Below are 15,129 nucleotides of genomic sequence, written 5' to 3'. Positions count from 1 at the left end.
TGGGAGGAGGTAATAAAACTTTAGGGGTTATTCTCAAAATAATATATTTTTCCCACTATAGAAAGCAGGAGAATATCCTTTCAGTGTGCAAAAGGAATTCAGAATTGTCCTATTACCCTTGTTACTGAAAAGTCATGTGGATTTTAGGCATCTGAAAGACAGCTTAAAGGTGTTATGTGTGTGAGTCAGTAAGTTCCAATGAGCAAAAACTCCTTATGCTGAAGACAGAGGCTTGGATGAAAAAATACACTACTTTGTATTACCAGTACCTACCAGTAAGCATTGGAGCATGGTCCTGCTTTAGAAAGAGAAATTTGTCTCCCCAGCCTTTGCTCAAATATTAAATAGTTCTCCATGGCTGTTTCCATAATGCTGTGACTCCTGCGGAATTTAGTAAACAGGAATATTGAAAACCCAACTTATTATTTTACTTGTTGCCATTTGAGAGACTCATGATGAAATCATAACATTAAAATGTTTTCTGCAACTACTGTAAAGGAAGCAATCAATTCTAAATTCAAGATCTGACTTGCAGATTATATGCTCCACCATGACTTCTTCAGACTAATAGTGACTCTTGCTGTTGTATGGGCAACTGGAAGGACAGGTTTCCCTAATAATAATCTTTTTGGAGTATGTTGTCTGGAAAGTGTTAGAATATCCTGAAAAACTTTGTTTTAGACATTCAACAATCGCTAAGACTGTTTGGTAGTCTTAAATCATTTTTTTCTGGTAAACGTGCTTGTTGATGCTAAATGTTCCTCTCTTGGTGTCTAGGTGAGTGAAATAACACCCGTTTGATGTGTTGGTAGCAGTTCCTACTTTACATGCAGGCAACAGTTTCTCTGAAGGCATTTAAGTCGGTGCAAGTTCTGAAGTGGTTTGTCTTTTCTCATTATTCTACCTCAGAAACAGCTAGTGAAGAAGAGTCTCCAGTGCCTTCTTGCTCTCGTCTGAACAGTGAAAGCTCTGTCCCAGAAGATCTTGGCAGTCCAGCTGCTGAGTCTGTCCCATCAGAGACTATCGGCCATGGACAGCCAGAAAGCCCAGATCAGAGTACGATTAATGAAGAAATGATTTATTCTGAGGAGTTCAAGTCCTCTACCACACCTGGCAAAATTGTGAGTGAGATTTTTATGCTGTATGCATTCTTAAGCTTCTAAAAGATCGTCAGAGAACACAAGTACAGCCTTTCCAACTGCTGAAGCAGAGATTAAACTGTTCTGTTTGCAATACCATTGCATGTTACTATGAATAAACACTGTGATCAGATATAATTCTTTAAAGTCTTGAGGTGAGGAAAAATCGCTTGAGCACAGAGTTTCAATACTTTTAAACCTGTGGATAGTCTTGCAAAATGTTCTGCATATGTCACAAAGGTATGCAGTATTAAGTGGTGGAACACTGACCCAGTTCACCAACATGAATTAGCTGTAGGCTAGCTTGTTACCATTGTGTAAATTCTTTGAGGCCATGGAAACTATGCCATGTTTTTCCACCTTGCTTTATTTGCGAGTGATGTATGCCAAAGTATAGCTATGAGATGAAGAAGCATAGCTGTAACCTGGTACACAGTCCCTTGGGTTTCAGGTCATCTGCTTGCTAGCTAAATCCACTTTATTGTTCTATTTCAATTGTTATGTCTGCTTCATTGATAATTTTGCTAAATTTCAACCTGATAACTTTGCCCTGTGTTCAATGAGAGACAGAAAATTTGCTGTCTGTGAGAGGGGAAAAAGAACTATTCATCTAGACGTCTATTTGAAATACTTTATTCTTGTAGAGTTTTCTGAGAAGATAGTGAAGTAAAATACCTAGTATGAGCTAGAGGTTATGTTTGAGGTGTGGGAAAGGTTTGTGGTATAATATTGAAGCGGTAAGCAGCATTTTGCCAGAATAGTTCTTAGAATTTTTTGCCTGGCTACAGAGAAATAGGGTTCTGTTTTAATAATTTAGAATGGCATCTCACACCTCTTACATGAAATGGTCCTTTTGGATTCATGGGTATATTGAGTAGGAGTTCTTATTGCCTTAATTTTTACCAAATACAATTACATACACTGTATCGAGCACCTGTGAGTCACAACCATGTCAGTTCACTTAAGTAGTAACAGGGTAGTCTGAGCACGTTTACTGAAGTCCACTCTCAAAGCAAGCAGTCTGCTATTGCTGCTGTTGGTATTTTTGTTTTCTTGTCTAGCAAATTAAGATTAAAGCTGTTTAAAGGCAGCTGGATAGGTACCATAGCTTATAAGATTCTTTAGTCATGCCAGTCTTTGCTTGTCACTAGTCCTGATGGCAATGATCTCCTTTCAGACTGAGCTTTACAATTAGTTACTTATTTGTCCTTTTCTTCTCACGTAGTCTCCTCCCAAAAGCATATCTGTATCAAAGCAAGATTCCAGCAAAGGCAGCCACAGAACTGGAGGACAGCTGCGTTCACCTGTGAAGTCTCATCAGATATCTCACAATTGGTCTGATGAATCTTTATCTATGACACAGTCAGGTAAGTGTAATATCTGCTTGGGTTTAAATTGCTTTTTCAAAGCTAATCATTTTCATGAGTAAATTTAAAAAGCAGACCTATATGTGGGGAGGCAGACAGAAATTTCTGGAAAATGCTAGGTTTTAGAGTTCTGTGATTTGTAATTTGATTGTTTCAGCATAAGGTGTATACCTTTGCACAGGTGCCTGCAAACAGGCATGAAAAGAGAGTTAATAGTTAAGGTATTTCTAGAATTTAAAAATACCAAGGTTAGATGTGCTTTTAATAAATTACTGTTCTCCACTGCTTTTATTGTAAGAAAGCAGAATGTGGCTCAGCAGCATATAAACATGATCATCCTCCTTCTGAACACAACCTGGCTTCAGAACCATACAGCTCTGTTACCCTGGCAGTACAAGTGAGCACACTGAACCTTCACTGGCATGTGCGTAGCAACTGGACGCTTCATGACATATGCAGAATGTCTTTGTCCACAGCCAGGACAATCAGCCTGTAAGACAGTGGATCATCAGAAAAAAGTTGTTCTCGGTGTATAAGGCTCATCTTTAAAAACTACTGAGTTTCTTAGCTCCTCATGTCCTAAGTTTCCTTCAGTAATGTGGGTACAATATGTACTCCTGGAACCTGGGAGGAGAAATCTAGTAATGTTTAAGCATTATCACTAACTGGAATAATTAATATCACACTAAAGCACTCAAGAAAATGAATATTTGTTGTTTTTTCCCTTTTTTTGAGAAGGATTTGGATTGTGTGCAGTAAAATAGGGCCTAAGGTTGCATTTTTGAGCTACAAAATACAAGATCTGTGTATACCCCTCTCACAAGTCTTTTAACCAAGTATCTAAGCAGGCTACCAGTAAATGCTGAGGGAAGGAATATCAGAAATGCACCCGTACAGAGCAGTCCTTTCCCTAATGTGTTCTCACAGCCTGTTAGTCACATGGATTCCAGGACTTCCTGAGCAAAGCATCATCTGTGGGTCACCATCGTCAGATCCATTGAGCTGTGAAGACTTATCTTGAGCCTTTCTTTGCTTCTAGCCTCTAAAACATCTTGTATTCCGCAGTGTGGTTGTTACAGCATCACAAGATACTTCTTATTAGCAAATGAGATAAAAACCACAGAAGAATACACTTTTCTTGGGTTTAAGTCCTTTAGTGATTAGGAAGTCTTTGGTGGAAAAAGAATCAGGTGGTTCTATTGTATGTACTGGCTGTTGTTTGTGATTTAGAGATAACTTCACTGGCACACTATGAAGACTGGAGACATACATGCTTGATGTGGCAAGCTTAATAATCTTTTATGCTGTTTCTTGTTTAATATGTATGTAAGGGCAACAGTAATAGTAATTTTGAGGCAGATATTCTGTTGGATGTAGAAGAGAATACCTAACACCTAGATACTTGCACTGAGTAGTTTGTGTTTGTGTTCTGTCTGGAGGGCAGCTTGCAACCCAGTGAAGCCTTAAAGTTATGTTCAAGTTCTGAATGAGGAACCACTCAAGGAACCCATAGTGAAAAGTATAGCAGGCGACAATGGTCATGAAAATAAACTCTTTTAAAATGGAGTATTTGCCATCTTCATCATTACTGGAGGTGTTCGAGGCCAGGTTGGGTGAGGCTTTGAGCAACATGGCCTGGTGGAAGGTGTCCTTGCCCATGGCAGGGGGGTTGGAAGATGATCTGATCTTTAAGGTCCCTTCCAACCCAAACCATTCTATGATTCTATTTCACATGTTAGAGACAGGTATAAGAAGGGGGAAGTCCGTCAAGATGATGCTGGTTTCACAATAAATCATTCCATTGTAAAGAGGCAAATCTTCCAAGCTGCTGAGTAGTAATGAAGTCATCGCTATGTCAGTGCTGATGCATGCGTAGACAGGATCGTCAAAGATGAAAGCATGTGCAGATCTTTCCCTTATGAGTTGATCAATAAAAGCTATAATTGCATAATGGTCACTTACGATTCAGGAGGAATTAAGTACAGTGACATCATAAAGTACTCATGATTAGCAAGTGAGATCCATTCTTTCCATGCTTTTTTAAACTTCTGTGAATGGTTAACAACCGTTGTTAGTGGAAAAAGAATACGGTAGTTTGATTGTATTTGCTGGCTGTTGATGATGAAATCATTCTTCATAGCTGTTTGTTGTCTTAAGAAATGAAATGGATTAGCAAAATGTCCTGCTGTTCCTGCTGGCTGACTAGATATTACTGGCAACTTACTTTCTAGGGCCTTCAGTAGAGCAGTTGCAGTTTATGGGCATCCAAGCCTTTTGGTCCATAAAACAGCATAGATAATATCGAGCATTAGAAAAGCAGACCATCCTAGATCCTTCTGTTAGGAACTGCTGCTGTAGAAGATAAAGAGGGGCATCAGCTACAGGGAGCATCTCCGATAAGACTATATCAGATAAATATTTTGAAAAAACTCTCGTATTTAATTGTGGTAGCACCATCTGAGGCCAGGATCTTGTTTTGCACTGTATTGGTATATGTTTGAAAAGCAACAAACAGGTAGACTTAATCGGGTGGGTGGGGAAGAATAAGTAGTGAGGCATTGAGGCAGTCTTTCTCTGTCTGAGAGCTCTGCGAGACCGAGAACTTGTTACAATAGGAATAATGAAAGTGGCAGAGTTACTGGTAGAATGTGGTTATCCTGCAGAGAATGGATCTAAGCAGCTGGGGACAGTGTTAAAATGGAACAGAAGCAGAAAATCATCAAAAGGCCAGACTGCAGGGGATGGAAAAGAAAACGATTAAGAAAAAAAATGAGGTAGAAAATAGCTCCAGTCAGTAATGGCATCTTATGAAGGTCTGTGAAACTGAACTTGGAGCAAGGATGTGCCACATAGCTTTGTGTAAGCGATCATAGAGAAGTCTACCGTGTGTCTACCCTCCTTCACCCTGAATAAAATGTCAACACAAGACCTGACAACAGTAAAAATCTCTTCATCGTTCAAACTGGCTTTCCTTCCAGCTGTCAGCCAGTCAGCTTTCCATTTCATAGATCTGTTTAGCCAAGGTGGCAGAAAATCTGAAGTGGCTGGAAACCTAAACTGCTTTTGGAGTCTGCTATTCCAAGAGAAATTCTCATCAGTAAAGTGTACCATGTAGTTTGAAACTGTATGTGGTGACTGTAAACAAATGCTTTGGTTACGTTTTTGGTATGCATTGTTGAGCTGTCATATTTTTACATGTCAGCAAAGGTTAATTTCTGCAACAGCTGATGTGATAAGCCCTTAATGAGGTAGCAACGTGAATGTGGGCAATTGACGTGAACAAGTTTGGTAACAAGTTACTGCATGTATCAGAGCCTCTCTCTCTTGTAAATTAAGATGCAATGCTTTTTCTTTCATATGTTATACAGTACTGTTGCGAATCCAAGATCCCCCTTGAAGAGTCTTAATATGTTGAAATTAATATAATTTCATGAATATTTCACTTGGACCGTATTTTGTGTTTACTAAATGACTGTTGATTGCTTTACATAGAATTGTTTTACAAGTTATTTAAAGGCTAAAATAAAACTTTTTTCAGAAACCACATCTGATCAAAGTGATATTGAAGGACGGATCAGGGCCCTGAAGGATGAACTACGGAAAAGGAAGTCAGTGGTTTACCAGCTGAAAAAGGAACAGAAGAAGAGGCAAAAGGAGAGACTGAAAGCCCAGGAGGCCAGTTTGATCAAACAGCTGGAGGTTAGGAACCATAGAAAGAGGGACAAAGTAAAAGCTATGGATAAATCATTATAGTATGGATGTTGTTGGCAAAATATTTTATCAACAGCTGTGAAAGGCATGTTAATTGTGATGGAAGTGGGACTGTTTTTGGCTAGTTAACTGCTTTCAGTAATGAACCAGAGCCTTGGAGGCAAAACCACACTCTTTAAAATGTGTATCTTTAACAGGTTACAGTGTTCGGCGGGGTTTATATATGTTCATACACATTAGTATCCCAGCTTGGGTTAAACAGTGATGCTTATGTAATTTGTTTTTGAAAGTGAAATATTGATTTCCAGGATTCACAGCTATGGAGCTTTAGTAAGTAAAACAGTACAGAGAGACTGAGAGTGTCCTTAAATGGTTGAGGCTATGCTTTATTTATTTTGATAGGTTTTGTATACCAAATTGTAGTAGCTATGGTTTAGTAGATTAACAGTCATAACTTTTTTATGCTCAGTCATATGATGAGTTTATCAAGAAGACTGAAGCAGAGCTGAGCCAAGATCTGGAGTTATCACCCACAGCCAAACCTCAGATTAAAACTCTATCTTCAGCTGCTGCTGAAAAACCTAAGATCAAGGCACCACCACTCCATAGGTAAATGGGATTTCTTCTTGCTAAGATTATTCTGAAACTGCAGTGATTGCTGTTTGAGCAGAGACCTTTGGTGCAAGCAAAGCTGCTAACTGCTCTTCCTCAAAGCACTGGACAGTGGCAGTATGCTGCTGACACATTTGCTGGTCGCATTTGGCCCAAAATAGATAAGATGCACTGTCCCTGTAATCATATGTATCTTATTTCTGTCCTGCCCAGCCTTTCAGGTGCTATTTTCAAGTTCTTTCTGAATGATAAATTTTGATTGAGCAAGAATGTGTAAAGCAGTTGTTCAGATCACTGACCTGTAAGAGTTTTTATGCCTGTTGCACTGTGAGGCAGACTGTTCATCTTTTCAACTTACATCTGTTTTGGATCTTATGTTTTAAAAAATAGACAATTCAGCTGACTTTTTGCACTTCTTACAGTATTAAGTGTTTCATTTTCTCCAGCAGATGGTGCAATTTTAGTGTATTTTTTTTAAAAAATAAAAGGTCACTTTCTCTTTTTTTGGCTGCAAAAAGGCCAAGGTTTGTGATTAACCTTTTAAAAAATTATTTTCCAGGGTTTGCCAAACCATCAACTCTGTCCCCATTCCTGTTTTCTAAGTTAACAGTATGTTGACAAACCAAACCATTTGTTATCATTAATACGTTGATAGAATTACGGATGCTCATATTTTCATTTTTATCTATTTAAAATCAAAACAGAGCACTTTCTCATGTAACAATGGTTCACACAACTCAATATTTCAACTTTAGGCCGGAAACAGCTAAAAACTGGAAATCACTGACTGAATCAGAGCGATCCAGAGCATCTTTGGAATCCATTGCAGAGTATGCAGGTATGTAAACGGAAGAATCAGTACTACAGATGAAAGTCTTGAAGCCTGACTGTTTTAAACTTCTTTAATCTTATCCTTCTTTATTCAAGAAGAGTTTTTAAGAGAGCATGGAGACTTGATAAAACCACAATGGTGAAGCTATATTTTTTTCTCTTTGATGTTTACATTTACATTTGTTTTGGTCTTGGAAATATTTGGGGAGTGGAGGTTCCTAAGTTATGGCTCCTTTCCCTTACTCCCCCAGCTCCCAATTCTGAAACCTCATAGTATTTGAGTTCTTTATTTTAAAGAATTTGTACTAGAACAAATGTTGATGAGAGATGCTGTATCTATAAAATATAACTAAAAATACAAATATAACTATATATTTTGTATAGTACTACATATTAAAGTTTTTTGTTCATGCTATATTAATTCTACTTAGTAGGCATTTGCTTTTGCTGTTTCCTGAATGTTCACTATTTAGTTTTATTCTTGGTGAGGTTTTTATAAAATCATAATTACGTGACAGCCTTTTTCCTTTTATTTTATTTCCTGTTTCTTTATCACTGGAAGGAAAGTAAGGAAACCAAAATAATTAAGGCTTTAGAAGTAGATATTTAGGAACAGTTGTTTCCTTTTTTTAATACTTATCAATGTTTTGCTGTTTATAATTGTTATCTAATGAACAGGTTTTCCAGGGAAGCTGTGGATGCCCCATCCCTGGAGGTGTTCAAGGCCAGGCTGGACGAGGCCCTGGGCAACCTGACCTAGCGGGTGGCATCCCTGCCCTGTCTTTGAGGTCCCTTCCAGCCCAAGCCATTCTGTGATTCTGTCTGCAGTTCTAAGCTTGGTTGTTTTTATAGAATAATATAACGGTCTGAGTTGAAAAGGACCTTAAAGATCACCTAGTTCCAACACCCTTGCCATGGGCAGGCATACTTTTCACTAGATGAGGTTGCTAAGTCCTTACAGTGGGCTAAGTATTGTATAGTGTTATAAAGTAATAGTACAAGAAACAGAATTAGAAAGAAAGTGTTATAGCGCTGGAACTGGACAAATGTTTGTAGGACAGCTAGAAATCTGTGTTTCCAAGGCACCAGTTTGCATCTTTTAGCATAAAAACGTTGATGTTAATTTTGTTGGCTATAGTTGCAGTCTTCGATGAGACAATGCAGGCTATACCATCTGTTGTGATTCACTTTTTATGATTCACTTTTTATTTTCCTTCAAGATGCTGTGTCATCAAGAACCGAGAGATCTGTGTCTGTGCACACCAAGAAGGTGACAGATGTTCATGCAGAAGAACCTTCCAGAAAATCTTCCTCAGGTTTAATGTCACCAAGGAGTTCCAGAGCAGGATCTGGTGATTCCTTAGATCATGTGCCCTCATCAGCTCTTCTCAAAGACATAAAAGACATTAGTAGGGACATTAGTAGGATATCCCATGGATCAACAAGCATTGCAATAAATGTATCCAATGAGGAGGCTGTCTTCAGTCATAAATCTGAGATACCAGAAGACTTGGAATATATAAAATCAGAAGAATACGAGATTGAAGATTCTTATGTTAAACCTTTGGAAAGTTCTGATGTGTTGTTGACATTAGATAAAGAACAGGAGAGTTCATTGGACGTTATTCCAGAGAAAGTCCTCCATTCTGCAAATGAACGCTCTCTAAAGGAACCTTTTGGTTTGTCTGTGGAAAGCCTTCATGGTAAGGAAGAAGTCTTAAAACAGAGACTGGCAGACAAAGATGCTGTAACTGTCCCAAACGTAGAAGAGTCTTACTGCAAATTGAGCAAATCAGCAGAGGAAAAAGATGATCTGCTTTCAGAACACCTGTTTAGTCAAAGAGAGCCATCATATGTTGAAGACTTTGAAGGATCCTCCTCCAGGAAACAGGCATCAATTGAAGAAACACTTGCTGTGGAACATTACAAAGATGACTTTGAAGTGTCCCTTCTCTCCCCTAAAGGGGACACTCACTCACTGAGAGAGCAGTCACAGCACACAGAAACCAACAGAAGCAGATCCACGAGCCTTGGCAGTGATGGCGAAATCAGTGAATACCTCAGTGACAAATCTCTTTCTCTCTCCAGCAGCAAGCATTCGGAGAGATTGTTGGAGCTTAGGTCTCCAACGGAACTTATGAAAAATACTGAACGTACTGATGTGGAGAAAGAACAGGCTCCTGCTCAGCCACCACCATGGGCCTCTGCTTCAGTCACAGAAGAAACAGATAATTTGTCAAACTTCAGCATTGGTGATAGGGTACTTGTGAGTAAAGTCCAACCTGGAACACTGCGATTCAAAGGTCTGACTAAATTTGCCAAAGGGTTTTGGGCTGGTGTGGAGTTGGATAAGCCTGAAGGGAACAATAATGGAACTTATGATGGTATTAAATATTTTGATTGCAAAGAAAGGCATGGTATTTTTGCTCCTCCTCAAAAAATCTCTCACATCGCAGAAAGTGTTGATAACCATTTAGACACGAATAAGGATGAAGATTCGTTCTTTGATGACAGACTGGAGAAGCAACACAAAGCTGAGCGGAAAGGCAAAGGAAGTTCCAAATCTGGCAAAGAAGATGAAAGGCAGAGCAGAAGTGCAACAAAGAACTCTTCCCAGGATAAAGCTCCTGCAGGCACAGCTGTTTCAGAAGCCTCAGCTGGAGAAAACATTGATGAGGACTCATCTTCCAAAGCAAAGAGCATAAAGGAGATTTCTGTAGCTACTGAATCACTTGCCCCAGAACAGTCTGTGGTGGCTTATCTGAAGCATGCTATAAAAGAGGAGGCCAACCTTCCTCCTCCCATTTCTGGTGTGATGGACAAGATTTCTACTGTTCAGTTAGATGACATCTCTGATTTCCTTTCTGAAAAACTGGAGAGACAGAAAACACTGGGGGAAGAGTGTTCTGAAAAGTTAGATGATCTCTCTCCTGGAGTTGTGGAGAAGCATGCAACTCCACTTCTGGATTTGCTGGCAAAAGAAAAGAACCAATTAGAAGCCCAGCTTAGACTACCATTTAGAGAAGAAGAAAAGTCAAAAGACCAACTGGAAAAGGTCAGTTTGCTGACGGACAGTCTGCTTAAAGATTTTGTGAAAGACACAGTCAATCAGTTACAGCAAATAAAGAAGGTCAGGAATGAGAAAATCCAGCTCAGCAACCAGGAACTCTGTGATGTGAGGGAGGAATCCAATCCCCCATCTCAGCAAGCAGAAAAGCAGATTCCTGATGGACTGAATAATTTTTTTCTAAGCTCGGACTTGGAAGATGAAAGAGAAGAACTTTCCTCTCCAGACATGTGTCCCAGACCAGTAAGTAACAAATATTTTGCGCTAATTTTAAGAGTTGATGATGATTGCTTTGACTGATGATTATTGAATCTGAAGAATGCAGTGTAGCACCAGTGTTTTGGTTTTTTTTCTCCCAAGTTCTGTTTGGTGGTGTGAAGATTGTGTCTATATGTATGTGTGTAACGTGTGTTCTTGTGTTTCCCTGTTCCCAACTCACTTTAGTAGCCCTGCAGGCTCAAAGACAAGTTTTGGCACATCAAAGGGAAAAATACTTCATTTAGATTGCGTTCTGCTTACATGTTTGATTTCATTTAATCGTTATCCTCAATTTTATTCTAAAAATGTCAAAATACATTAAACTGTAAACTTACCTCTGTCTATCCTTGATATGAAACAATCATCCTGTAAAATAATTAGTTGCTATAGAGATCGTTAAGTTGTCAGACTGCTCTATCCACAGAAGTAATATATCACGAGCAGTGGAAGTTCAAGCTTCCTCAGAACAACCATTAATGACACAGATTTAGAACTTGGCCTTTCTGCTGAAGATGTCAGTAAACCTGTCTGCTTTGCCATTGATCTCAATATATTATCATCACAGAAAACGTCAGCTCATTTCACCATTGCTCAGTCACTAAAACGGCCATTGCTTGCTAAAAGCTTTTAGGCTGTTGAAGCAGATCTGAGACTTGCCGGTAAGCAAAGTGAAAAGTTACATGTCATGTTATCACTCTTTAAACTACTCAGCCTTTCCTAAAGAGTTAAACATCAGGACACACAGTGGGCAGGTACAGGTGGTCTTCTGTAGGAAGCCTCTGAAAGCTCTGTAGGAACCCTCTGAAAGTGTTCATCAGGAGTGGTAGAAGATCCAGGTATTTGAGTTGAAACACTTCTAATTTTACTGTGCACTGTTTATTATCTTTGAAAGAATTGAGAGTAGTTGTGCATATATAACCAATTAGTAGAGCACTTAAAAGTACAAGTTGAATGCCTGATAGACAATGGTGTGACACTGTTTTATGTTTGCTCCGTGACTTAATTCACAGGAGAGTCCAGTGTTCGGTGCGAGCGGTCAGGAGGAGCTTGCCAAGAGGCTGGCTGAGCTGGAGCTCAATCGGGAGTTCCTGAGCGTGCTGGGAGATGATCAAGACTGGTTTGATGAGGACTATGGCCTTAGTTCCCGTAAGGTCCAGCAGAAGCAAGCTGAGGAACCAGCAGTGCTGCCCAAGGTAGAAGCACAGAAAGTTCCAACAAAGCCGTGTGAGGAGCCTTTGGCAGTCCCTCATACTGCAGTGGAGGTGGAAGGTATGGTGCATGCAGCAGCTGAGGAACTCTGGAAACTGAAAGAGATGGGTCATGATCTTCAAAACTTCAGCCTTCACACTGATCTTAGTGGTGCCATTAAAGAGCAGGACACAGACACGATAAACAAACAGGTCTATAAAAAGGTACAGTCTTTAGGCATTGTGTTCTTGTCCTTTGAATTGTTACCATGAAGATCAGAAGCCTTAATTCTCACTTCTTCCTTTGTTAAGGTGGTATTTGATTTAACAAGAGAGATCTTTGGAGAAATCTTTGCTGAGGATCCTAATCTAAATCAGCCTATTTGGATGAAACCGTGTAGGATCACATCTGCTTACTTTCGCCGAGTAAAAGATCCAAATGATCTGGATGAAATCAAGGTAGGAAGAAATTTTTGTGATAACAGGGAAGAGGAGATGAAAAATGTTGTAGTAACAGTTGCCTGAGGGTTAAAAGATAGTAACAGATCTATCCAATACGAGAAGTGTTGAGAAGAGAAATGAGATTACAAACCTGAAAGGGAATTTGTGAAGATGGTCCATTTTACTCAACAGGTTTGCCTCCCAGTCTTCTTGGCTGATACTAGTTACTTTTAAACCACAATCCTCTATGCAGAACTGACAGGAAAACCTTGGTCTTACAAAATTGGTAAAATTGGTATGCTGACAGACTGCTGCTTCAGCAGACCTCATTGGAACTCTGTATTGGGTATAGTGGCATGGATCCAACTGTAGGGTTGGGCCAAGTGGGATGAGCTGGATTTTTTCATCAGACACACCTGTGCCAACCTCACTGAGAACAGTGGGAGTTGCCTGTATGGATCCAAACTTTGACTGGTGAGGTTATTGCTGTATTTGGCCAAAGGAGAAATCCTGTTGCTGGTGGCAGTGCTTCAGAAAGGACAAAACCCCCAAAAGGTAGAGCCTGACTGGACCAAAGTTAAACTTGTAGGGCTGGTTGTTGCGGGTGGGGGGGGGGCGGAAAAAAGTTTCTGAAAGTGCTCAACAAAGAACTTGTATTACAGCTTGTCAGGACATAAATGAAGAGTCCTAGGTATACTGTTTCTTCTTAAATTGTTATTTTGGACTGTATTTTGATAAACCTGCTGAAGATAAAGCATGTTAACTCTCTAGAAAAGTCAGAAGTAGTATCTGAATTAACCTGTTTAGTTGAGAAGACTTTGAAAAGCCTGTGGCAGAGGAGAGCAGGGTCACAGGACAAGGACACCAAATTCACACCCTTCTTTTCTTTAATAACTTCCTACAGAATGAACTGTCATAATCTTCTGTTTACTGTACTGCTTAACTGAAAATTCTTGTTCTCAAGATTGTTCCAGGAATGGGTGTCTTTTTTTTTCCCCACTTCTGGATTTAATAATTGTTCTGCCTGTGTAAAGCTGCCTCAAAGACTTGCACTGCAACTTACTTGTATTCACCGCATATCCCCTGGCTAAACAGAAGCCTTCTATGCATTTATAGTCTTACTCTTTAGGGAAAGAACGTTGTGTATGCATGTCATTTCTGAGCTCAAATATGATAAATCTCACCTTTTCTGTTCTGTAGAGCTTCATTGCAGCTGAAGTACTGAAGTTGTTCAGCCTGAGGAAAGAACCTAATCACAAAACAGACTGGCAGAAGATGATGAAATTTGGGCGGAAGAAACGAGATAGAGTGGATCATATATTGGTGAGTAAATGAATACGAACAGACATTTCAGATTCTGTCCCTCAGACTGAAGTATAACATGATCATACATTTCAGCATTTGAACATACTATTTACAGAATGCAAAGTGTGCATAAGATCTCAATGGAAGGTGTTTAATTTTTTTAAATTTTTCTTGCCAAAACAAAGCAAAACACAAAACAAGTCCAGTACCAATGAATCATGGAATAATAGAATGGCTTGGGTTGGAAGGGACCTTAAAGATCACCTAGTTCCAACGCCCTGCCATAGGCAGGGACACCACCCACTAGATCAGGTTGCTCAGGGCCTCATCTAACCTCGTCTTGAAGACCTCCGGGGATGGGGCATCCACAACCACATGAAGTAAGGTGAATTGCTTGAATTCTCAGTTCGTACTGGATTTTACTGGAGGTTAGATTTGCACACTCCCCAAGGTTTAAAGCGTGAATTTGCAGGAGGAACTGGAATACTTGACTGAGAGGAGAGTGAGCTTTTTCTTTGGGAAGAAAATACATTTTTCCTTTTACTTTAGTTTGAAATGTTTCTATTTTGAAGTAATACTGATTAATTGGAGGCAGTGATACTGGAAACATAATAGACTTGATTGCTAACCAGATTCAACTGAAAGGCTGCAAAACTCTTTGGGTTAGAAGAGCAAAGACTTCAACATGACAGTGTGAAAAACGATACTTCCCAAGTACAAGGCAAACAGTTTGCCAGATGGAGCCCACAGCTAAGCTTTTTCTCAAAGCTAAGCGACGACCATGACTTCTGCTCCTGTAGTGCTTGCCGTGAACTAGTGAATGCAGCTGCCACTGGGTAGAGACAGTTCACTGTTAGACCAACGCAAGATAGAGCGTATCTGGCTGTGTACTAGTTTTTGAAAGGTTACTTGTTGGCTTGTGTTGCAGGATGATTAACATCTTTATTGGCTATAATGATGGTGAAGGTTCCACTTGGAAATATGAGTTGTTATTAACACCATGCTTTACTTAATTATACCCGAAATTGACTCCACACACGCGCACACAGAACTAACTTCAGGTCATGGGTCGTGTAGTCTTCTAATTGCCCATCAGTGGAAGGTTTCCAACATAGGCTTTTTCCCCAGGGGGTTAATTTGAATTGTATGTAAATAAAAGGCTTGTGTATAGGACCTGCATATCCTAGTACTCTTGGTTCTGGGTTATGGAG

The 15,129-nt window shown here is 39.6% G+C and overlaps 1 protein-coding gene across 13 annotated transcripts in view; it reads left to right on the top strand.

Moving 5' to 3' along the window:
• CEP350 (centrosomal protein 350) overlaps nucleotides 1-15,129 on the top strand; it is a 74,589-nt gene that overhangs the window by 50,582 nt on the left and 8,878 nt on the right. For all 13 annotated transcript variants that reach the window (XM_040566029.1, XM_040566030.1, XM_040566035.1 and 10 more), the window contains 9 exons: nucleotides 910-1,121; nucleotides 2,365-2,506; nucleotides 6,045-6,205; nucleotides 6,687-6,826; nucleotides 7,585-7,667; nucleotides 8,881-10,970; nucleotides 11,996-12,397; nucleotides 12,485-12,631; nucleotides 13,814-13,936. In XM_040566029.1, coding sequence (XP_040421963.1) covers nucleotides 910-1,121; nucleotides 2,365-2,506; nucleotides 6,045-6,205; nucleotides 6,687-6,826; nucleotides 7,585-7,667; nucleotides 8,881-10,970; nucleotides 11,996-12,397; nucleotides 12,485-12,631; nucleotides 13,814-13,936 — 3,500 coding nt within the window. The remainder of the gene's footprint in view (nucleotides 1-909; nucleotides 1,122-2,364; nucleotides 2,507-6,044; nucleotides 6,206-6,686; nucleotides 6,827-7,584; nucleotides 7,668-8,880; nucleotides 10,971-11,995; nucleotides 12,398-12,484; nucleotides 12,632-13,813; nucleotides 13,937-15,129) is intronic.

Source organism: Cygnus olor, chromosome 8 (genome assembly GCF_009769625.2).
Source record: "Cygnus olor isolate bCygOlo1 chromosome 8, bCygOlo1.pri.v2, whole genome shotgun sequence".
NCBI classification, from domain to species: Eukaryota; Metazoa; Chordata; class Aves; order Anseriformes; family Anatidae; genus Cygnus; species Cygnus olor.
This window is presented reverse-complemented; position numbering and strand designations above follow the sequence as displayed.